This window comes from Podarcis filfolensis (assembly GCF_964270895.1).
Source record: "Podarcis filfolensis genome assembly, chromosome: 6".
In the NCBI taxonomy this organism is placed as follows: domain Eukaryota; kingdom Metazoa; phylum Chordata; class Lepidosauria; order Squamata; family Lacertidae; genus Podarcis; species Podarcis filfolensis.
In genome coordinates, this window is record NC_139609.1 from 52,602,264 (window position 1) to 52,627,796 (window position 25,533).

Below are 25,533 nucleotides of genomic sequence, written 5' to 3' on the forward strand. Positions count from 1 at the left end.
CCAAATCAGTGTGCCTAGGATTACATGCTTTAATACGGGTTTGCAATTTAGGCAAGATTCCCAAGAGACATTGTAATACTGCAGTGGTAAGGGAATCCCCATGCCAACATCCCACCTTTTGTCACTAGGCTTCTGTCACACTCCAAAATCCTCTATCAGATGTCATCGGACCAACCTGGGACCATTGTTTGTTTTTTTAATTTATATGTCCAAATTTCCCCTCTATTTGTGATCAGATCCAAAGAAGGACAGAGCTCTTGCATCTTTAACTGATGCATAGAAGAGAGGATTTTGAGTATTGCAGCTTCTCTCATTGCTATATTGCAAGCTGTAGCAAACAACTACCGGTATTCCTTTTCCTCAATGCCTGTTAAAGTGAAATGAGCTCTCTCCCCATTGGCCTCTGATCTCTCCTTATCAACTTTCTCTTTCAAAAAGAAAACTTGCATACACACACAAAAAACACCCAGTGGTGATGCCATTGGTTCAACCCACCATAGATCAGGGTGCAACCCACTTGTAGGTAATAGCCAATGCCCTTAAGAGAATATATGAGTAAATCAGTGCGATCTGTGGATTACAATGAACTGCTTCAATCTTATCTTGGCTTATTAAGTCAAAGCATGCATTAGCCTTTTGCTTGTTTGTGAAGCCTCTTCACCGCACCCTTCATGTGCATTACAATTAATACAGGAAGCCTCTAATTAATCATAGTTTCCCAAAGTTCAAAGTGGAGAACTAGGGTCAGAGCATCAAGCTATTATATTAAAATAACTTTACACTGTGGTATAATATCCAGATTTGCTCTGAAGCTGGTAAACCACAGTTTCCCAGTTTGAATGAAATAGGAAACTGTGGTTAATTAAAGACTTCCAGGTTTAATCTGCCCTCCTGCCAAAGGGAGGAGCAAAGAAGCTGCTTGCATAAGCAAGGATCTTGTGCACATCTGAGCTTAATAAACTGAGATAAGATCATCCAAACATCGCTGAGGGTGAGTGCAGTGCTATCTACAGTTAGTGATGAATCACCAATTTGGGAGTGGTCACAGGAACCCAGCTTCATTATGTACACACTATGGAGCAGAGCTTTCAAAATGCATTGCATTGTTTCAGAGATTGGCAAGTTCCATGCCTTTGTTGAAGAAGCTACACACCTCACCTGGGTTGGGCAAAGAGAGCAAATGTTCCACCCAAACACTGGGAGACCTGCAAATGTATCTTCTATGGCTGCAGTATGTCCAGAGACGCACAGCATGTACATAATGAATAATTTTGGCTGAGATCTAGAAAATGCAGTATCATCACTTGGTCCTGATGAAATCACTGGAACATACTCATGCGTACATGCGCTCAGGCCTCCAGATAAAAGTTATGAAATCTCCTTGAAGCGCAAAATGAACAGGAAGCACCTGAAGTGGAAGCAAGCCTTAAAGGGAGTTTCTAGGAGCTCTTCTGAAGGTTTCTGGTTATGTGACGCAACAGACCGACAGACTGCAGAGGCAGCATCTTGTTGCTGGTCTGCAAAACCCCAGGCTGGCTTGCGGGGATAATTTAATAGAAACTTGGAGATCCTGCTGTTCCATCCCAAAGGCACATTGTTAAGCTGCATGGGCATTTTGCAAAAAAGGAAGGGGTCAAATTGCTGCCTAGGAAAAAGAAAAGGAGTTGCTACAAAAATCTACACTAAGCGGAGCAACAGCTTGCGGTCATGTTAAAGGAGAGGGATCAGCAACTGGAGGCCTCCTGGCCAAATCCAGTCCTACAAGGTATATTAGCTGGCCCCCTTGTTGCTACCTGAGATGCAAAGAAAGTGTGTGGAGGACAGGGATTACAACATTACTTGTAGATCTGCTCTCCACCCTCCCTCCTGAATGCTGTTTTTGCAAGTAATAAACATGACTTTTTATCAAAAGAAGCATTTGCTGCAAAAGGAGCTAAGCTGGGAAAGTCCCCCCCAGTAGTGTGTGGCTAAATGCAGCAGTGCTACAAACCTCTCCAATGCCAGGCATCAAAGACTTGTGCATAGGGATTCAGGAGTTATGGTGACTACCAGAGAGGACAACCTCTGACATTACCTTGCCCATGGTGGATGGTGCCCCCTGAAGTGAGGCTGAAAAAGCCCATCCAAGTTGCTCACACCTCTTCCTGCCACTGACCTGCAGCAATAATTTAGGAGCCCCCCTTTTTTTTTTGAAGCATTAGTTAAAAGATTTCTTACGCAATGTACGTGCTTCTGAGATGATATTCTGTGCCCTTTTCTTCATGTCATATACAAGAAACCAAAGCATGGAAAAGATACAGAGCATGGGCACAGAGATCTCCCTGCTATTAGTACACTCCAGCCAAAGCAAGAAGCAGACGCTTGTTGGAATCATAGAAGGCACAGGACTTGAGCCAAATATACGCTTTGGCAACAGTGTTAGTCTGTAGTAAGGGCCAAAGTGAAGGTGGCCATGTGCCCTGATTCAATTTGAAGTCTTCTCTTCTCCAAAGCAGTTTAAACATATATATTTTTTAAAAAATAAACATAATTAGAAAGAGCCAGAGCTTTTAAGTTGCTCTTCAAAACTCAGCACCTGGACAGCAGACTGAAGAAGGCACAAAGGTCACCAGGGCCTAATCTTCTTCACTATGATGAGATATCCTGCATTTCAATTAAATTGTAGTTAATTTTTCTATATTTGCATCTATACAAATTATATGCAGATATGCACCCTCTTTTGTCTTTGGGATGGGATAATGCATTTCTTTTTTTGAAGATGCATACCCACCCTAGCCAAACTTCGACGAAGCACAAAATGCATGATTGCAATTCACGTACTTTGTTCTAGCCCCAGGGGAGCCTGATCAGAAGCAAAACTGCAGGACGTAGGAAGGGAGTTGATCTTTTCTCTCACATACACTTAGCCTGCACCATGGCCCCACTGAAAATCATCTGGCAAAGCTGCCACTCAGCCTAGGAATGGAAGCCGCGACTGGCATCAAGCAATTTTTACTAATAGGGTGGATCACTTCAGGGACACTCACAAGCTTTTGGTGAGATGCTTTGGCAAAAAAGGCGGTACATAAATACAATAAGCAGGTTAATAAGATTACCATTGCCCTTGGCAGCAGAACATCTGAAGGGAAGCTTTAAAATGTCTGGTGTTTCGTTGTGTTTTTTTTATACTCTGTCGGAAGCCTCCCAGAGTGGCTGGGGCAGCCCAGCCAGATGGTCAGGGTACAAGTAAAATAATAATAATATTACTACAAGGTGTTGGAAACTCTGTGTTGCATCACTGCTTGTCATAGATAGTGCTGGGACTGTCCAAGGTACAATTGGTACAGGACATTTTAACTTCACTGTACCTCCCCCAAACCCCACCCACTCCAAAAGCCTCCCGAGTAAAGGCATGACTACACTTCCTTCCCTTTCATAGGGCTCATTCTTCTGTCGCATCCCATTCTCTAATCAAAGCTTTTCCTTTCTCTGCTCTGCCCCTCCCCCTACTCCCCCAGCCCCTTCCTCACACCCTTGACAAGCATCTCCTCTCCCCCCCCCCCATCTCCAACCCTGTAAGGGTTTTCTGAATAGAAGATTTATTCCCAGCCTCTTTCTGGTTCCCTCACCCTAGTGACCAGCTTTGGTTGCCAAGGAAACCAACCTTCTCCCACAGCGCCCCTCCCCAATCTTGAGCAGACAAAGCCCCTGTTCCCCCTCCCCCCCCAACGCTGTCTGCCTCCCTCTCCCCCCTCCACCTGCAGAGGGAGAGTCAGCATCAATGCAAGGAACAACCACAGCAGAAATAAAGAGCAACATCAGGGAATGGTGGTTGGGGGCGTGCGGCCATCCAATGAGAATCCCAGTTCCCTCTCTGCCCGGTCAATCTATTCAGGGTCCCTCATACACATTGGGCAGAGAAACATCACCCTACTGGGCGTTTGCATGGACACGGGAATTTGCCTTTCCTGGAGACCCTGCAGGAACAAGAGATTCTTTTGGGAAAGAACTTAACTAGCCTCTCTATGGAGAGCCCATCTCCCTGGGCCCTTGATGTCATGCTGGCTTTTAGAGGAAAGGCCAAAGCTCAGTGGTGGGGCGTCTGCTGTGCATGCAGAAGGTCCCAGGGTGTCCAGGTAGGGCTGGGAGAGAACCCTGCCTGAAGTCCTGAAGAGCCCCTGCCAGTCAGTGCAGACAACACTGAGTTAGACGGACCAATGGTTTATGACAAGGCAACGCTTTAATTGTTGGTGTCCAGCTTGTAATTTCTTCTAAATTCTTTGGGTACATATCTCCTCCAAATAGAACACTTTGGTTCTGTCCCACCTATGGTGGCCTTCATGATTCTCCTCTTCCACATTTTTATCCTCACAAACTTCAGACATGGGATGACAGTGAATAGCCCAAAGTCACCCAGGGAGCTTCACAGAGGAGCGCCAATTTTAACCCTGGTCTCCTGCATCCTAGTCCGTTCAATATCCCTCCACATTCTGGAAAGAAGGAAAAGAAGTGGGAAAAGGTGGGGTGGGGCGAATTTTTTTCCATAGGGCTGAAAGTTGGGGGGGAGAGGAGACCTTGTTAACTGTGTGGCATTTAAGACTACATAAACAATTTCGGCTCCAAACCAAGCTGGAAGCTATCGCCATGTAAATTATTGGGGATTACTTCTAAGTAACGCATGGTTATTGTGACATTAATCCACGCTAGCAATTGTGATGGCAGAGACCCCTTCTAAACCAAGGTGAGACACTTTTCAGTTTAGTTAACCACTGAGCACTTTACACAACTGCAATGCTTATGCAAGGGAGATTGGAAAGAAAACCAGAACAACTTGGCCCTGACCATGTGACCTTATTAGCCCCTTTGGCCACAGGCTCCCTGACCAGGTCCAGGGGCTACCAGCCACCACTGCTCAGGGACAAAAGGAAACAGGTTGAGGAGCTTTGATTTGTAACACAGGAAGCAGGAGGGGTCATGCCCTATTGCTCAACATCGCTCTGGTCAGCATGGGCAATAACACTGGATTCCATTACCTTACATGCATTTTCAGTGTGGCTAATACTGCAACTATTTTTGCATAATGATTCTCCACAATAAATAGAGCAACCTGCCCCAACCTGGTATCCTGCAGATGCTGCCAGCCAGCCATGTTGGCTGGGGCTGGAGGTGGGTTGTAGTCAGAAACATCTGGATGGCACCAGTTTGGGGAAGACTGAAATAGAATGAGGGCAGCAGCTGGCTGTTATTAAGACCTGGGGACCTAAAAGTGAGTTCTGGTTAACATTAGTTGCAATGGCATTCTGTGGAATATATTGTTCAGCGGGATGTTAACAGGAATTCACTGTTAGTCCTCTAGTCACACCAGCTACTATCCTTTCGTGCTACTAATAACTCCTTGTTAACTTATCTGATACTTTTCATCCCGTGGGGGATAGTATACAGGTGCTTATAACTTTTCGCTTATGGGGAGAAAAGCAGCCGGGGTAAGATTTCAAACAAGAGAATGGACAGAAAGGAAAGGGTCAAACAGGCCACCACCACTACTGTTTTCAGCTTCTCTTGTTGGTTTTGGTTTTTGGAACCAAGATTGTGGGAAGTTGATGACAGTGTACCGTTCCTAGTTTTACGCAGACAACTGCTGCTGTGTAGGTGTCAAGAGAGCAAGAGATAAAGACGTGATCTAGAGGGCATACTTTAATGCATCAACTCTAACTGTTGAAAAAGAAAAGCAAACATTTCACCAGGTGCAGGTATACAAAGCAACAACAATAATAAAAGAAAGATTTTTCCAACGCTGTATCATAGCTGGGGGGCAAGTGGACTCGGCTGCATTCAGAACAAAAGAGTTTAAGCTGCTCATCCTTATGCCAGATGCAAAAGCTACGTCTGTCTTTGAATGTGAGGGAATGATATATATATATCATCTGAACTTATTTTATTTATGCTTTGTTGCATATTTAGTAATACCACTACATTAATTCATCTAAGATTTATTTCCATAATCGAGATTAAGGATGGAATTCAGCATCGCACTATGATTAATGTTCCGTATGCACAAGAACCTATGCTTTCTAGACAGAACGACTCCCCTCTCCTCCCTGAATGCTGCTCTGGGGTTTCTCCTGACCCCTCCCCACAAGCCAATTTTGGGGGTGCAAGCGGGACGGGGGCATTGTGCAAGCGGGAGTGCTTGTGAGGTGTTTCTGCTGCAGTGGCTCTTTAGGTGTATCCTAAGTTTCTCAGCCTTGTTATTCAAAGCCAACATTCCAAACCAGCCCGTCTACCTTGCTGTTAGGGTGGGATAGTGCATTTATTTAATTGAAGGGTTCCAATTCCTAGAGGTGGTTTAAATAGACAGAACAAGTTAATAATCAACAGTAAACAAAACACATGTTTCCTTGTGGCCTGGAACGTGAAGATGGAAAAAGTAATGGACAGCAGGCAAGCTTCACTTCCACCAGTGGTGAGAACCGCTAAGCAGATGGTCAGGCCCAAATCCCAGTCAAGGCAAAGGGTGGCACAGAATCTGGAGGCCTTTCAAAAAAAGCGGATCAGATCATCCCAGAGAAATGATGCAAGACCTGAGATGATTGGACAGAGACTCTGAGAAGAAGCCTGCAAGGATCCCAGGGAAGGCCAAGCAATTTGAGTGGGTGGGCCAGATGATCTGTAGGAGCAGGCGTGGGAGAAGATTTCACTCTAGGCGATTAGCACAGACAAGGGGATGGACTTGGGATTTTTAGACACACATCATGCAGAGGATTAGCGCCAAAGCTGGGGCTTCTATTGGTGCTGGGGACCTAGCCAAACTCGCAGCAGTAACTCTCCTTCCCTTTCTGCTGCATTCTTCATTGTTGTGGGTGCAACAACCACACACACACACTGCAAGTTGTGAACCAAGCCCTTCCCATTTGACTTGCAAAATAAACATACCACAGCACAGAACCAAGCTGATCACTTGACATTGGTACTTGAGAATTTAGGCTGTGTTCATATCCTTGGGCTAACCCAATGGCAGGCAGCAGGCCACCAAAGTCACACAGACATCCTCTTTGTGGCGTGGGAGGGGGCACCTGTAGTACCAGAAACCCCTTTCCTGGATCACTGCTTGCAGCAACAGATCCAAAACAATGCACCTCCCTGTCTCCAATATTTTCAGCTAGGCTTTGCCCTCAGACCTCTAAGGCTCCTGCTATGCGGAGCTATGTAAAAAGATGCTCCCTTCCCCCTTTCTGCCTTCACGGCATCAGTGGCAGACCTTGGAGTCTCCAATTTCAGCGGAACCCTGTGCAATGCCAAAGTTAGATGCCCACCCACTGCTTCTCATGCTCCATTCTAAATCATAGTTTTGGTGTGCCCTGCAGCGCCCTTGAGGCTTGGCACCCAGTGAGACCGAACTGGTCACACTCCCCTAAATCCGCCTCTGAGGGCATGGAAGCAGAAGAGGACCGCTGCAACTGCAGGTAGGAAGAGAGAAGATCCATCTCTTGTGAACCTATGAGCCTCCCCAGTCCTGGCAAAAATCCCGCCCCCCAAGCACCCACACGCTGCACTTAGGGGGGAAAGGCCAATCAGAGTCCTAGCTGGAGAGGGGTTGGTTAAATTTCCCCATGTGCTGTAACCCCAATAGAAGGGGGGTGGATTAAATTTGGATAATTCCCTGATGTGGCATGAAGTTAATTTTGTATATACAGTGGTACCTCGGGTTACATACGCTTCAGGTTACATACGCTTCAGGTTACAGACTCCACTAACCCAGATATATTACCTCAGGTTAAGAACTTTGCTTCAGGATGAGAACAGAAATCATGCAGCGGTAGCACAGCAACAGCAGGAGGCCCCATTAGCTAAAGTGGTGCTTCAGGTTAAGAACAGTTTCAGGTTAAGAATAGACCTCCAGAACGAATTACCGGTAAGTACTTAACCTGAGGTACTACTGTATTATAGACTGAGATACATTATAGACTGGAGGCAGGAAGGCCCATTTCTTAAACAGACTATTTAACTGGGAGAAGCTGCTACACCAATAGGTAATGGGAATCACAAGTTCTGAGCATACCAAGCATGCCGGCCAAGTGACCGAGAGGCACACACAGACAGGCAAACACATGCACAGCCACACAAGACTTGTTTCCTATTGCTTTTATCTCTCAGCAATATGCAAGGGGTCAGGAGAGGAGAACTGCTCATTGTCCGTACTGGGAAAGCTATCGGGGAATCTGTAGCCAGCCTGCCATTGTCCAGCCCTTTGTGCAAAGAAATCCGGCTGAACTGGGGCACAAACAAGGGGCCATTCATATCCCGGCCGCTGCATCTGTTGTATCACAAACACAACAGAGCAGCAGGAATGCAAATAGGAGCGACACCCCGGGGCCAAGGCAGGCCCCCACTATGTTAAGTAGGCCGGCCCCAGAAAAGAAAAGGTCCATCCCTGCTAGCATTACGCCATCACGGAGAGGTCATCTTCCTGTGATCTAAAGCAGAGAACCATCTCAGGGAAACTTGCTGCCCTCCCCACCCCCAAAATGTGTTCCTAATATAGCCCAGCTCCAGACAACAAGTAGCGTGGGTATCACTTTCGCATCCCTCATTAACTGCCCTTCAGAGAAACATATCTGCTCCCAAGCAAAGCGCAGTAAGGCAATGGACTCCGCAAGAATCAAGGCATATAAAGAGAGAAAAGCAAAGGGAGATTTCTTTGAGTTCTACCATTCCACGTAAGCACACACAATTTGGCAGGGGCAGAAGTCAGCATCTTTACTTGGGTGTTAGAGCTGCAAAGGCAGGTTTGAAAAATTAGGTCCAATACCTGGTGAGATCTTAGAAGCCAGGAGGAGTCAGGTGAGGTGAGGTTGAGTGGCATCCATAGTGGCCAGGAGATGAAGGGAGTGCTCCCATTACTGCCTTAGAAGTTGGGTTTCTGTTTCATTTTCTGGTATGTTTCACACAGCTCTTTCCTGCCAGCTGTTCACATGAGCACAGCTTAAATTCGTTCCTGTTTGTGTACGCTACACAGGTGTCGGCATGCCATCAACAGACATGGCCAGGGATGTCTTTTCCCTATGCAAACATTTTCTCACCTTGCCTAAAGTCTAATTAAAACATCTCAAGGACTCCTATCAGTGTGAAGCTGGCATCAAACAGGAATAACTTATAACAAAGTGCAGGATAATAAAGCATTTTGAATAACGTGGGTCATGTGAACACACATTAAAAACCTGAAAAGCAGTGAGCGCTCAGTAAACAGGAGTGTGAACCCAGCCCCTAGCACTTAAGAGGAATAGAATAAGCTACGCAATGCTATTAAAGAGGTGCAGCAGGGCTCAATTTACTAAACTGACATAGTCTGAAAAATCCAAGTTTTCTAAGAGCAGAATTTAAGTTACAGTCATACCTCAGGTTGAAGTAGCTTCGGGATAAATATTTCCGGGTTGTGCTCCACGGCAACCCGGAAGTAACAGAGCGTGTTACTTCCGGGTTTCGCTGCTCACGCATGCACAGACACTGAAAATGACATCACGCGCATGTGCGGAAGTGGTGGATCGCAATCCGCGCATGCACAGACACGCAAATGTGGGTTGCGTTTGCTTCAGCATGTGAATGGGGCTCCGGAATGGATCCCGTTCGCATCCAGAGGTACCACTGTACTGTGGTCCTGATCTTTCTTTTTCTCTTTTTTTTCTAATTCAAACAGTGATTACATACACAAAAAAAAGAAAGAAAATAAATAAGCAGAGAACAGAAGGAAAAACCAGAAGATGAAAGAGAGAAGGAAGCAATAAGTTGTGCAATGGGACGGATTGTTTATACTGCATGAGAAAAGCACAGCCAACACTCACCTGTGTAGCCCTCTTGGCACTCGCAGGTATATCCTCCCTCGCGGCTCCGGCAGTGCCCGTTGCTACCACAGGGGTTGGAATAGCAGAGATCAATCTCGGTCTCGCAGTAGTCGCCGGTGAAGCCAAGCGGGCAGCGGCAGCGAAGGCCGTTGACTGGGTGGATGGGACGGAAAAGAATGGTGTCAGAGGCAATGAAGGGCGCCGAGCTGTCAAACTTTAGCACCGAGACGCAGCGCATGTAATTCTCGCAGGGCTCCCGCAGGCAAATGTTGTCGTCAAAGGGCAGGACTCGTTGCTCCGAGATGGCAGCCAGGAGTGTGCGGTTGAGGTACAGCCGCTCCTGCAGGTCCTCGGAGGGGATGTAGCGCCCGCCGTGGGCCCCGTCCGGCAGCAGCACAGAGAGGCTGACGTTAAGGATTTGGGTGGCCTGCACATCCGTGTCGTTCTGGATGTTGAAAAGGACGACGTGGTCGCGGGAAGCAGACAGCACGGCTGCCACCCCTTCCAGGAAGAGGGCCAGCAGCGGGGAGAGGAAGCGCTCCTGGGACATGTTTTCCAACCGCAGAGTGATGCTGTTGGTCAGCATCTCGTCAGTGATGATGGTCACCTGGAGAGTGCACTGGGCTGCCACACTGTGGATCCCATCTGTAGGAAAGCGAGAAGAGGAAAGAGTTAATGCTGCTTGTTCAGCACAGAGGAAGGTACAGAGGGTTCAAGCAGAGAAACCAGTTTGTGTCATTGACAAGAGTGGAGACAGAGGAGTTCTGGCACTCACCATTGCCAAAACAAAGAGCACAACACACACTGCTCTGCACCTTCTGTATAGGGTAAGTCTCACGGCTTCAACCTGGCTACTTTGGTCCATCAAGGAATTGGCTCTACCCTCATCAGCAAGGAAGAGGAAGAGACCAATGTCTGGATGGCCACTGGAGACCAAGGGTGGACTTCAACTTAGCGCTAAGGAGACTGCTCTGTTCTCAATGAAAGCATTTTTGCTTGTCTTATGAAACGATTTCTCCTTCCACAGCACACTGTTCAGGGGGGGGGGTATCTCCCAACCCCCTGGAGGCCATGGGGTGCTGCATAGGGGGAAGCTTTGAGGTCCCTCCCAACTTTATGTTTCTATGATCCAATTTTGTTTTTTCTACACTGGCTTATAGTCTGTTTATTTCTGGGTGCAACTTAATGTGGGTTGTTGTGTTTGTTTGTTTAAAAACAACAACACACCAGTAAAGCCTTAAAGAGATCAAGATCAGGATATCTGAAAAACCACCTCCTTTCAGCTGTCCATTACGTTCACCTGAACAGTGGCCTGGAGGAATATTTTCAGCCCCTTATGGAATTCCAGGACTGCCTGCATTTTCGTTTCTAGCTATCACTACCTGATAACTACCAGTGTCAGATCAGGCACCCGTTAGCTACATTCAGGGGCATTTCAGGCATGGCCAAATCGCATGCATGCCATCTTGGGTTTCATCATGGAAGAAAAGCACAATGTAAATATAATAAAAAAACAATCTAGATTCTTAGTACCGAAATAACATTTCAAAGAGATCTCGAGCTCACAGAGTTTGCATATTACTTTCTCCCCTCTTACAGAAGATGTCCAGTTACAATGCCACTGTCTGTTTCATTTATTTCTTACGTTTATTGATGCCTCATAAAATAAATTATCTAGGTGTCATATAGCATAAAAAGGAAACACAATAAAAACATACTACAGTAAAACCACAGACACAACCAGAGGGGAGACATACAAATATAAAACCAGCCAGTATGTACTGCATATAAATATACAAAACCAGCATGATAGGATATACTATACAAGACAGAACTAAAACAGCCAACAAATAAATACACTAAAACTACCATCCATACTGTAAGGATGTAAATCCAGATCTTAAAAGACCTAGGAGAACAGAAAAGCCTTAACTTTGTGCCAAAAAGACAACAATGTGGGTGCCAGCCAAGCTTCCCAACAGAAAGCATCCCATCTGTGGGAGAACCACCACCAAAAAAGCTCTCTTTTTGCGAGAGAATGCAGCAGAATCAGATGGTTTTTCCTGAGGTAATAGAGTCAACTGTTCTACTCCAGACTGCCATTTTGGGTGGGACAGACCTTGTAATATTGAATTGTTTCCCCATGTACCGAGTTTCTTGCAAATAAAAACCAAACCTTCGAATCCCCTGCCGATAGAGGAAAACCACTACTATACCATCCCTGATAAGTTATTTTATTTTTTAAAGGAAAGCACTCAAAAATGTCAGGACTCCCTCAAGTCTGTTCCACCACCTCAGGACTCCTCCAGCTCATTATCACCTCATTTGGCTGCATGTGCAGACCAGGACCAAATATGATGTGTGATGTGATCCCATCACACTTTTGTGCTTCATCGTCAGCTGCTGGTAGTGGAAAGAGAGAAAGCAATGATGTAATGTCACACATAATGTTGTACCTGATCTTACAAGGGAGATTTCGCATCCGCTTCTACCCTCAGAGGCACTTCAACTGTTCCAAACAGGGAAGGTAACAAACAAGCTTTTACCCGGGGATTCTTCTGTAGGCACTGGAAGGGCACCAAATATCCGAAAACATCCAGGAAACAGGGCTTTGCCCAAAAAGCAGAGCAGAATTTATTTTGAAGTGAGTTCCCAGAAGCCCCAGGCAGCCTTTCCTCTTAGGAGCATGGTGCGACATATTTTTACACAAATGAATACTTGTCTAAAATTATTAAACATGTGGTGCCATCTTTCTGAGAGGAATATTCGAGAAATGCCGATAGGCAGGAATGTGGGGGCCCACCTTTAATCGTAACGCAGCATGAAGCAACTCTCAGAAAACCAGCATAAAAAAATCAAAATACGCCAAATTATCCAAGAAGTCCTTTCTAATTATTGCAGTCAGTATTTACTGTTTGCAACCGCACTGGGCTAGATGTGACATTGCAGTAAATTATGTCTGCGAGCAGATATCGTCTCCCACTCCTCCCATCCCTTTAAAGACCCTCCTCGCTCCACAATTCCTGATGTTGTGACCTGCTTCCATTATCAAACTGCCATCTCATTAATGAAACTCCTCCTGCTAGAGGAGCAGAGGGCCTCCTACCCTCTGCAAGAGGTCAGAGTCATTAACAGGGCACTGAGGTTAGGAGCAGAGGTTTTCTTTCAGAGCTTCTCTGCCAAGAGGAAAGATCTAGGCATGGTTTCTCCATTCATGGCTAGAACCTTCTTAACTTGTCCTGAAAGATCTGCTTTTAAAGTCAAGTCAAGTTACAGACCCACCTGGGGATCAGAAATGGCTTTGGCCATACATCTGCATAAATTTTTACTGGGTGGTTAGAGTGAGGGTTTATCCACACTTCCTCTTTTCCCTAGGGAAAACCACTCTTTAGCGCTCAATCGGAGCAAACAGCAATCGGGTTTTCCGTGGATTGCTGTTTGTTCCGATTTAGAGCTAAAGAATAGTTCTCCCTGCGAAAGGAGAGGGGCAAGGGGGAAATCACTTGGCCCCATGCTTTCTAGCCACAGGGTGAGTGGAAGTGTGGACGAGCCCCGAATCTTTCTCCTATACCTATTGGCTGCATTTACATCTATCAATCATAGTCTCCTTCTGAGCCAACTGTCAGTGATGGATATTGGGGCCACTGCTTGGCCTGCCCAGTAGTGAGATGGCACAAAACAGTGCTGGGGGTTTACTGCCCCACCTTGCAGGAGATGCCTGTGGAGTGCCACATGGTGCCATCTCATCCCCCATACTTTTTGTTTACATAAGATCCATAGAGGAGATTATTTCAAGGGTTTGGGGAAGGAATGCTGATGATACTGACTCAGCCAGTGCTTTTTTTCTGGGGGGACGCATACCCCTAAACATTTTTCGAATCTTTGTACTTTTGTCCATTTACTGTATTTATTTTTCCCAATTTGAACTATAAAATGGTGATTTTCTTGAGTCAAAATGACAGTACCCCTAAACATTTTTTAAGGGAAAAAAGCACTGGAATCAGCTATGGAATGGTGCTCAGAAGAAACAGGGTGCTGGATGCAGGCAGCTAAACTGAAACAAACTCCCAACAAGACAGAGCGGTTGATTGGTGGTCCAGTCTAGGAACCTATTCAACCTATTCTGAACAGGTTCACATTCTCCTCTTGTGGGTTTGCATATTTGAATCTCTAATACTAGGTGTATCGAACAGGATACTAATAAAAAGATGCACAAACTCTTAGGAATACAAAAGGATATAAATGGATGACCATTGTAAGATAGTCACAGCAAGCTCTGCCTGCACAGACAAAATACTACAGTAAAATATAGTAAAAGTTTTCTTATCCTTCTCCGAGAGGGACATGGCTATATCATCCCTCTACTAATGTTTTGTCCTTCTGTGTTCCAGATCCATCTCTAGTGTGAATGAAATCCATATCCCTCCAGTGGGCCTAAATAGAAGGGAGTTTGCTGTACTACAGCAGAAAAAGTGGGTTTGCATCTGGGAAATCAAAGGTAGCATTTTGGTACTGATGAGGCTCAATAAAGCACGCAGAAGGGGCCAATGAAAAGCGAGGCATTGAAAATGATGCATCCTTCATAAGAGTGGAACAGGTAGCCCAGAGCAAACAAAACAGCAGGAAGGATGATCCTTGTTTCTGTCCCTCCAGTGCTTGGCTCAAGCAAAGGGAAACAAAGGGAGGGGAGGAAAAACAAATGAGCTGCCTGGTCAGGAATCAGGGGAGGAAACTCAGGCCATCCTGTTGTTAGCCAAAGGGCTGGAGCCACCTGGCAACCACAACTGGGAACTGAAGGTGTTCTGTGATACTGCGCTGAACTGGCAAGTCACCAGGTAACAACATTCCACACACAGAGGTACAACACCACCCTAACCACACACATATAGCTGGGGCCTTTCTCTTTTTTTGCTTATGCAATTTTGTAAAGTGCTAAGCACATAGATGACGTTGGGGGGGGAAATAAAACACAAAATAATTATAACAACAATAGCAATGACTAAAGGTAAAGGTAAAGGTACCCCTGCCCGTACGGGCCAGTCTTGACAGACTCTAGGGTTGTGCGCCCATCTCACTTAAGAGGCCGGGGGCCAGCGCTGTCCGGAGACACTTCCGGGTCACGTGGCCAGCGTGACAAAGCTGCATCTGGTGAGCCAGCGCGGCACACGGAACGCCGTTTACCTTCCCGCCAGTAAGCGGTCCCTATTTATCTACTTGCACCCGGGGGTGCTTTCGAACTGCTAGGTTGGCAGGCGCTGGGACCGAGCAACGGGAGCGCACCCCGCCGCGGGGATTCGAACCACCGACCTTTCGATCGGCAAGCCCTAGGTGTTGAGGCTTTTACCCACAGCGCCACCCGCGTCCCTATAGCAATGACTACCCACTATCAAATCAAAGACATGGTGAGTACAAGATGGCATAAAGCTGTTTCTCCAGAAGATATACAATTTCAGGACTATCAATTCCCATGCCCAATTAAGCAGTAATGAATGCAACGTCTCCCCTCTCTCACACATACAGATGCCACGGGTGTGTGGGGGGATGTCTCCCATCTAATCTGTTCAATCCATTCCACCTCCTAGCATATGAAACCAAAAGCAAAGATCGCTGGAGACCAGCTGCTTGCCAGAAACAAGGAGAGGAAATGCCCAGGTAAAACCAGGTAGCTACCACTGCTTCCTGCCCTGCAGCAGGTGAGAGAAAAATCAGGGTATTGGGCTAGACCATAGTAGAAAGGCTTCTCCCTCCCTTCTCGCTTTCAAAGCAGGATGCAGTTGGTCTGTCCAGCCCTCCAGTTTAATCAAATACTGTCAATAATTAACTGCTTTAATCTCAGCTATGGCAGGAATCCACTGGTTGAGTAGATGCCAGGAGCTATAACTATCCCTGGAAACCTGCCTCCCCTGCACACACAGTGAAGAATTCCCTTGGGAAAGTGTCTCAACCCCCATCCGGTTTCGATTAGAAACACTTCAGTTGTATTTCAGATTTTACTGTGCATGGCACAAAGTGAAGAGGAGCCCAGAGCAGCAGCGCTCAAAGCCTGGACTAGAAATATAGTGAAGCTGCGGCAGAATGGTACTGTGGGAAGGGAAACAGTCTCTGCACTGACCATTCTTTGCAGCGAGCGCTCATGATGTGGGTTTTTTAGATCCAAGAAAATATCCACACCTGAGGCACTTTTGCAGCACAATTCTATACATGTTTACTCAGAAGTCCCACTGAGCTCAATAAGACTTGCTCCCAAGTGTCTCACTACAGCACTGTAGCCTGGGGTTAAGATGCTGATCCCATTTCCAGCAGGGTGGTCAGAAGGTAGATTGGGATCTACTGGTAGATGTCTAGGCGATTTGCAGTGGATCAACAAGGACTTCCAACTGTCAGGAGGAATAGCAAAATGACTTTCCCTATCTTAATTACACTGCTGAAATGAAGAAAGAGAATCAGGGATGGACTTTTGTGCGAAAGGACTATGGGATCAGTCCAGCTCTGGTATTGGAAACCATTTTCTAGCACCTCGTTTCGTTTTTTCTAATTTCTGTTTTCGGGGTTTTCTAATTCTAAGTGTTGCACCTGGCTCTGGTTGGTAGATCTTTGGGTTATAGGAAAACCAGGCAAGCCTGAGGTTTGCCCACCTCTTGCCTAAACTTCTGATCCACAGATGAAAATAATACTACTGCTTTACCTTCGGGGGAGGAAAACCAAGGGTCTTGGAGCCAGAACTTCTGGAAAGGAGGAGAAAGAGAACTTTTTCTGTTAAAAAATGTTTCCAACAAGGAAATGAAGATCCGCAGAACTAAAAGAATCCAGCTATTTAGTCCAAGAGAAAAGATGGAAGAATCTGTCAAGGCAGAAGCTTCAGAATCCTGCCGGCTGGCAGCCTCTACCTGGCAACTGCTTAATGCCATCCATCAAATGACTCTTAAGGCTGCTGAGGCCCATTCCACCAGCTTCTGCCTTACAAACTGAATGTGGATGAAACCCTGCAATTATTTAGCTACATGCTGCTAACAAAATTCCAGGAGGGAAGGGGGTGGAGGGCCAAACAATGTGTGGCAGAAGCAGACACGTGTGTATAAACCAAGGTCTGCCACAATTGCATAGAATGAAGGTTAAAGGGTCTCATTTTAATACGGAAGTGGGTGGGGTGAGGAGCATCAAACTCCCCCAGGCCGTGTCTTGATAGCCAGGCTCTGATACTGGAAATGAGCCCAGCCGTCAGAAGCAGAAGCAAGCTGCAGAGGGTTCTGCACTCATTCGTGTGCCCTTTTTGCTGGGGATGGGGGGCACACAGACATCCCAGCTTCTCCTTGTGGCAAATCAAGGTTTAAACGCAGAGCTCTGCCACTGAAGCTGCAGAAGTCAGGAAGAACCATCTACGAGAGATAAGCCTGTTTTTCATTACACACCCATAGGTGTTGCAAAGTGCCAACTGATGAGGCTGTCCTTCTTGAATGCTTTCGTGCATTTCGGAAGTGGCATCGTCTCTCATCTCTGATTTCCTGCTGAAATTCATGTGTTCCTGTCTGTCTCAAAACTGATTCAATTTCCTCTGTGGGAACTAACCTCCAGATGGTTGCTGCTTGTAGCACTGTAATCTGGGGAGGGGAGTTAGGGGATTTGGAGTTTAGAAACTTTTAAAATCTGTTTTGGAAGACAACGAAGGATGTCGCACAAGCCTCCTTAGGCATGGGATTCTCTACAGAGGAAGGGCATTAGTAATCCAGTTCACCCACAGGTTAGGCTGAGAGGAAGTGACTGGCCCAAAATCATCCAGTGGGCTTCATGGCTGAGTGGGGATTTGAACTCTAGTCTCCAAGCACTATGCCACACTGGCGCCTTGAAACCATGGAGAGCTGCCACATGGCAAGGGAGACAGTAACTGGCTGGTAAGGCAGTTCCAAACAGTTCTGTAAAGCTTTATAATCCAGGAAAGGTCAAAGTTTCTATCTGTTGCACAGTACCTTCCTGCATCTGAAGAAATGGGCTCTAGCCCATGAAAGTTTATAATACAATAAATCCGTTAGTCTTAAAAGTGTCACAAGAGTCTTTGTTGTTTTCACTGAGACAGACAACATGGCTACTGCCCTGGACCTTAGGATATCTATCTATCCATCTATCTATGCCCTTCTTACACTAATATTACTTCTCTTGAGTCAGCTACTGGAATGATATCAAGGCACTTCCAAAAAAATTGGAATGAATATGTACTACTTGCTCTCTTCCACCTCTCCTAATGTTGGTGCTGCACTCTAGTTAACTGTCAATTCTGTAATGTTTCCTTCCTGATTTTAGGTTTCTGGAGATGTGACTATCAGGGACGGGAGCTGTTGTTTTTTAAAGGATATTTGTCATCATCATGACAGTTGAAGGCACTTCAAAATGTCAAAAGGAAAAGGAAAATTAAAAGAAGCTAACAAGCTTCCATGACAAAAATGAAAAGATATATTTGTAGGAGTGGGGTGGGATAAGATGTCAGAATGGGCTAGAACTGTGGGTCACTAGGATTGACAAGCCCAATGCTGAGAGGGCCCTGGGATCACAGCTTGGAATTCACAGAAATGCTGAGGGACGGGCGAGGGAGGGAGCAAAGGCTCTCCAGCAGAAAGCCACAGCCTGATAGCCAGCAAAGCGAAGGAACTCACTTGGAGCACAATGACAAGCCATGGCAAGGACCTACAGGTCATGGTGTATGGAGGAAATATTTTGTCTTAAATTAAATATTTTGTCTAGGACACCCCATTGGAAAGTGAGCACTGATCAATTCAAATGAGGTGACACCCCCCAAGAGTAAAGAACTGCTGTGTTCTTCCTATCTATGAACACATCTCTGATTGATTGATTCAGGAGTCTTTCCTTGAACCCGATAAAAGGAATAGAACCTGTGGCAGACATGGGATCTGTGCCCCTCCACAGCTTGCAGAAATCCATCAGCCCTAGCCAACATGCCCAATGGTCAGAAATGATGGGGGTTGTCATTCAAGAACATCTGGAGAGCCACAGGTTGCCCATTCCAACTCTAAAGCAAGATTAATCCCTCTCACCCACCCTTAGATCACACTGGAATATAGTCATTTTCAATGACCAACCCTCAAACTGCCTCATCCTAGACCTGGTGCATGGCTGTTCTGTACTTTGGTTCTGTTTGCTCCATGCATAGGGCCTCAGCCTTCCTCTCTGGAAGCAATGCCTTGTGCCGGCAGCACCTGAATCTCTGCCCCCCCCTCACCTTGCAACTGTATACACATGACCAACACCCCAGTAATAAGAGAACACCACCAGGGAATTTTGGTTGGTGCATAAATACTTAACAGTGTAATGACTATGCTGAGTCAACTGGAGTTAATTATAATAATAACTACAACACCAACAGTAATTAAGCTCTATTTCCCTCTGAAAACAGCCTCCTTGTGGTGTTTAGTGAATATTTCTGCTAAGCAGATAAGGAGTCTATTTCCCACCCAGTTCAGAAAATGTACAACTGTGCGGAAATGAAAAACTCCCCTCATTCTCCAGCAACTCCTAGATTGCCTATTTCACATATAAAAGGGGTGTCTATAGGGAAAAATGAATATAAAGTTAAAGCATTCGCGGATGACTTGGTAATGACAGTAGAAGAACCAGTGGAAAGTATTGAAAGAATCTTAGAAGAAATAGAACAATTTGGTCGAGTTGCAGGATTCTATCTCAAAAAAAAAGAAGATGAAAATTATGGCTAAAAACATGAATCAAGAATTAATTGAGGAAATACAACAAAGGACAGAGATAGAAGTGGTGAACAAAGTGAAGTATTTAGGAATATGGTTAACCCCCAAGAACATTGATTTGTTTCAAAACAATTATTTACCTATGTGGAATCAAATAAAAAGGGATTTGGAGGTGTGGGGAAGACAGAAATTGTCCTTTTGGGGGAGAATATCTACGATAAAAATGAGTGTGCTACCAAAGATGTTATTCCTTTTCCAATCACTGCCGATAATTAAGGGGGCATCAATTTTTAAAGAATGGCAAAAAATAATTTCAAGATATATCTGGCAGGGTAAGAAGCCAAGGATTCAGTTTAAGTTATTAACAGATGCAAAAGAAAGAGGTGGCTTCGCCCTGCCAGATTTGAAATTATATTATGAAGCATCATGCCTCTGTTGGATAAAGGAATGGATTAAATTAGAGAATGGAGAGCTGTTAGATTTAGAAGGATTTGATAACAGATTTGGTTGGCATGCTTATCTATGGTATGAGAAGAAAAAAATTCACAAAGGTTTCGAAAACCACATCTTCCGAAGATCACTGATAGAGGTGTGGGAGAGGTATAAAAACTTGCTGGAACCTAGACTCCCCCATTGGATTTCACCATTAGAAGTGATGAGTGTGAAAAAAATTAATATGAGGGGGGGGGTGGATAACATATGGAGAATTGGTAACAAGAGGGGGGGAAATGAAAAATGAAAACTTATGAAGAGGTGAAAGAATCTGTTTACGACTGGTTACATTATTTTCAGATTAATGAAATGTTAGAAAAGATTGTAAAATGTGTGGGTATGAAGGTAAAGAATCAAAATTCCAAGTGGAGGTATTGAATAATGAGTATAAAAATCTGTCTAAAATGTATAAAATGTTGCTGGAGTAGCATACAAAAGAAGAAGAGGTAAAAGCAGTAATGATACACTGGGCAAGAGACTTTGGTTATAATATACAGTATGATGATTGGATGAAACTATGGAATGAAAGGTTAAAATTTATGGCATGTACTGCGTTGAAAGAAAATGTAATGAAAATGTTTTACAGATGGTATATAACACCAGTTAAACTGGCCAAAATGTATAAAACATGCAATAAGTGTTGGAAATGTAAAGAAAAAGAAGGTACTTTCTATCATATGTGGTGGGAGTGTAAAAGGGTGAAAGACTTCTGGGAAATGATATACAATGAATTGAAAAAGATGTTGAAATATACGTTCGTTAAAAAACCAGAGGCCTTTCTATTAGGAATGGTAGGAAACGAAATTAATAAGAGAGACTGTAAACTGTTTCAATATGCAGTGACTGCCGCAAGGATACTTCTGGCCCAAAGATGGAAACAGGAAGAAATTCCAACAGTGGAAGAATGGAGAAGGAAATTGACTGAATATGCAGAATTGGACAAATTGACTGGGAAGATTTGATATCAGAAAGACCAAAAGTTTATTGAGGACTGGGGAAAATTTACAGAATATCTGAAAAATATATGTGATGTACAGACAACGCTTGTTGGTTTTGAAGAGACTCTGTGAGATAGTAAGAAATACTGCAAAAAAGAGAGTAAGAGGAAAAGGTGTTGGGAAAGGCAATACCATGTTTAGAAATGCGTCAACAAATAGAAATTATACGAAAGATTGACAGAGAAACTGAGGGAAGTCAAAAATTGAAGAATGAGTGCAAAATAATTTGTTGACTGTATAAAATTTGTTTGGAAAATGAATAATTTTTTTTAAAAAAAATAAATAGATTGCCTATTTCACAACCCACACTGGAAAGCCAGATTGCATCCTTTCAGTGAAATGGGTGATTTCCTTGGCCTCCTGGGACATGCAAAAAAGCAGTAGTTTGGATTGGGGTCCAGAACCTATGGCACTCCAAATGGTGTTAGCATCCAACTCCCATCAGCCCTAGCCTGCATGGCCAATGGTCAGGCATGATGGGAGTTGTAGTTCAGCAACATGGGGTGGTCCATATGCTCCCTACCCCTGCCCTAGATCCTCAAGAAGAATGGTTTTTGTGGTTGCTTAATGCTAACTATACACTTGAGTGCTCCTGGGAGCTCCCTGCCTCACAGACACCCCCTTCCTTGATACACAGGAGACTATATAATATCCTCCCTACTGATGTGTGGGGTGGCTTTACCTGTCCTATGTGTGGCCTGATCAACCACGGATGATTTATGGTAGTTCTTAAACTGTCCAGAGATTTCTTCTTGGCTCATATCCTCATCTAAACAAGATTTAAGAATTGTTAGGCAGACAAGAATTAATACGACACTATCCATTTCCTGGAGTTTTTGTGCTTCAATTCCTTCAACTGCAGGCAGGCCATCCAGAGAGACAGTCCCATGATACTTCATAAGATCCATCCTGACAGCTAATCAAACTGCCTAGCATAAGGCATCTATGATCTCCGAGGACAGATTTCCACTTGGATGCAAAAATGAGCTTTCTGCTTTGCTCACCCTAGGAATATCTCAAAACAGCCTCACGGCAAACCACTCTGAGCCACTGTCCCCTCACAGTTGCCCAAACATGGGAGGACTCTTCTGCTGACAGTCCACAATATTGGCCTTTGCTGAATTGTCATGTAAACTGAGACCCTCCTATCAGAGAACAAAGGTGAAGTTGAATTCTCTCCCACTACGCTTCTTCCCGCAGCCTGCCCACCTTCCAGGAAAAGATGGCTGCTTCACCATAGCTTCAGGGTCTCCATGGCAACAACTACTAAACAAAGCATCTAGAGGGGCTGGACTTTTTTCTTGAGACACAGAAAGGGAAAGAGGCAGACTTGGCAATCCTACACTCCGCACCTCCCCTGACAAAGATGATGTTCCCAGCTCAGAGAGGGCAAGGGACACTGCAGCCTACCTGTCAGCTGACAACAAGGCTACGTAAAAGCTTCCTCTTCTTTTTAAAATTGCATTTTGTGACTGAACAAACGAATAAACAGCAAACACGGTGACAGTGATAATGAAAATAGGGAATGCTCTTGTGACACCTTAAGGACTAGCGATTTTATTATGGCTTAAATTTTCATGGAATACATCATCAGATGCATGCAGTGAAGTCCTCAGTTCAGGTATATACATGGTTCAGCTGCGCTGGAGAGGGGGGAATGTAAACACTGAGGTCAGGGGGAAATAAAAAACAGGAAAGTACAGGCTGTGATAATTACATAATTCACAAAAAACAGGCATCCTGGAACTGGTAAGCCAATTAACACATATAATGTGCAAAAAAAGAGCATTTGTCTCAGTTCAGTCCACAAGTGCTCACACTGAACCTCTTCATGTATTGCAATTCAGCCCTTGCACATTATATACCTGACAACTAAGGCTTTTGTCTAACGCAGCACTAAATAACCGTCCCATCAGTGCAAGGGTGTCCACTTGTGCAACGAGATTCCCAGTCCCTTCCTCTTGCACACCCTTTAAATTTGTTCCAGGGGTTCCCAAAATCCTCCAGAGCCAACTTGAAGAAGGCAAAAGGGATGCATAGTGAGAGGAGAAAAAGTCCCGTGGCACAAATGGAAATCATTGCACCAACAGAACAGTTACTTAATGCTGCACTGGATAATGCAAAGGATCTCACTCCATGCATCTGAAGAAGTGGACTGTAGTCCACAAAAGCTGCTGACATATTTGTTGTTTTTGCTGCAAGAGACTAACACAGCTACCCCTGTAGAAACAATACTGAAAATACAAAACAACATACGTTATTTGTATCAATTACTGCAATACCCAATGTTCTTTCTTCTGTGCAGTATGCTTGTTAGTCAAGTTATTTGACTATTCTCATGCTGCTGCTTCCATTGAGGAGAATGGGTCAGTCCTGAGAAGCTGGGGGCTGAAGTGCATAGAATAGTGACCTAGCAAAGGGTGGTGTTGTGATTTAGTGTGTTGGAATTTGGCTGGGAGACCTGGTTTCATACCTCCAATCAGCCACGTGGCATGTCTGCAATCCTATGCACAGTCAAGCCAGAATAAGCACCACTGAACACTTCTAGTTGCGTAAGTTAAATTTGTACACTGAGCTGTAACAAAAGATCTGCAGCTGGCTCAAATACAGCCTTCAGCTTTCTATTAGAAATGCAAACAAGCTTTCAAAGAAAAATTTAAACTGCTAGCATGAAGTAGGAAAGAAGTATGCAGCATCTGTCTGATTATTTTCATCATTCTCCAACTTCCTCTATGACAGAGCCTATGCTAAACTGTCACAAACAACAGCAAAACTTGAAAGCCTCATTATCACCTCAGTTGCTTCCCAGAGCCAGGAGGACCTATGAATTACCCTGGCAGATGGCAGCATCACTCCTGCTCTGAGAAAAGTCCCAGAGCTGCACATTCTTGCCCGTCTCTTGCCTGCATTCCCACTACACTACACCGTGAACTATTACTTCTCTTCCATTATAAGAATAGTTGTAAACTTGTCCCTTTTCTTGCAAGGAATCCTATTCGGAATAAGGGAATTTCCCTTAAAAAGGGGGAGACGTTGACAGCTATGATTATAAGCATTGTTTTAAGAAGCTAGTTGTCATCTTCAAGAATAAGAGGGGGGAAAAGAGACAAGGTGATGTCTTTCGCCAGACTGACTTCTGGCAGCAAACTTCCTTTGCTATCAAGCGGAATGAACAGGTTGCTGGTCCTCAGCTTAAGTAAAATAACACATCAAATATTTAAGCTACAAAAACACAGTAGCCTAGTCACAAGTTATTTAACACTTCAGATCCAATGCACAGTATTATGTGTCTAAGAGTGCAATCCTATGTATGTTATCTCGAAAGCAAGGCTAGCTGTGTTTAATGGGACTTATTCTAACTCAGTGATGTCGTTCTGAAGACTAATGAGGATCATTGAATTGCCACTCTTAACTACTTTGTCTCAAGTCATTGCACCCTGCCTAGGACTGTGAAAGCTTCAGCTCTATAAATGAGGGGTGACTACTCTATCAGACACAGAGCTATTGTTGGACTCCAATTCCCATCATTCCTGACAACTGGCAATGCTGGCTGGGGCTGATGAGATTTGGAGTCCAACAATATATGGAGGGTCACTGGCTCTCCACTACAAACTTAAGGAACATTTCCTATTTGATAAATGCAAGGAATCCAATTCAAAAACATATCCATGAGATCAGAGACAAATGGGAGAAAATGATGACAGCAAGTCAAAGGCAATTGGCTCCTTAAAACCTTGATGCAAAACAGAAGACAGCAATGTGTTTGATGGAATTAATGCATTTAGAACTTACTGGGAGCTCTTAATTCACACCAGCGTTTATCTTAGTGCTATTCAGATGCACCAGAAATATTTTCTGAGCCCATCTGACAAGTATGAGCCACTGAAAGTATCTCATGACTAGGTTTTGAAAATGGTATAGGTGCAATTTACTCAGAACAAAAGGCTAAATTGATAGTTAACAATGTGGTGACAGAAGAAGTTAAGATGGAGAAAGGGACACGACAAGGCTGCCCAATTTCCCCATTGCTTTTTATTTCGGTCCTGGAGGTTTTGCTAAACATGATTAGAAGGGACCATTTGATTAAAGGTATTCAGGTCAGAGCTAAACAGTACAAACTTAAGGCGTTTGCAGATGACTTAGTATTGACATTACAGGAGCCAGAATCTAGTACTAAAAGAGTATTAGAATTGATTCAGGAATTTGGTCAAGTAGCAGGATTTAAGTTGAACAAATTAAAGACTAAGGTTCTTGAGAAAAACTTAACACCGATTGAGAAAGAGAGGTTTCAGAAGGAGACGGGTTTAACATTGGTTAAGAAAGTAAAATACCTAGGGGTTAATATGACCGCTAAGAACCTAAATTTATTTAAAGATAACTATGAGAAATGTTGGTCAGAAGTGAAAAAGGATCTTGAAATATGGTCAAATCTGAAGCTTTCCTTGTTTGGTCGAATTGCTGTTATAAAGATGAATGCATTGCCAAGAATGTTATTTTTATTTCAATCACTGCAAATTT

At 44.5% G+C, this 25,533-nt stretch overlaps 1 protein-coding gene across 4 annotated transcripts in view; it reads right to left on the reverse strand.

Moving 5' to 3' along the window:
• CELSR2 (cadherin EGF LAG seven-pass G-type receptor 2) overlaps window positions 1–25,533 on the reverse strand; it is a 118,267-nt gene that overhangs the window by 63,335 nt on the left and 29,399 nt on the right. For all 4 annotated transcript variants that reach the window (XM_083617778.1, XM_083617776.1, XM_083617775.1 and 1 more), the window contains exon 2: window positions 9,819–10,463. In XM_083617778.1, the coding sequence (XP_083473904.1) occupies window positions 9,819–10,463 (645 nt within the window). The remainder of the gene's footprint in view (window positions 1–9,818; window positions 10,464–25,533) is intronic.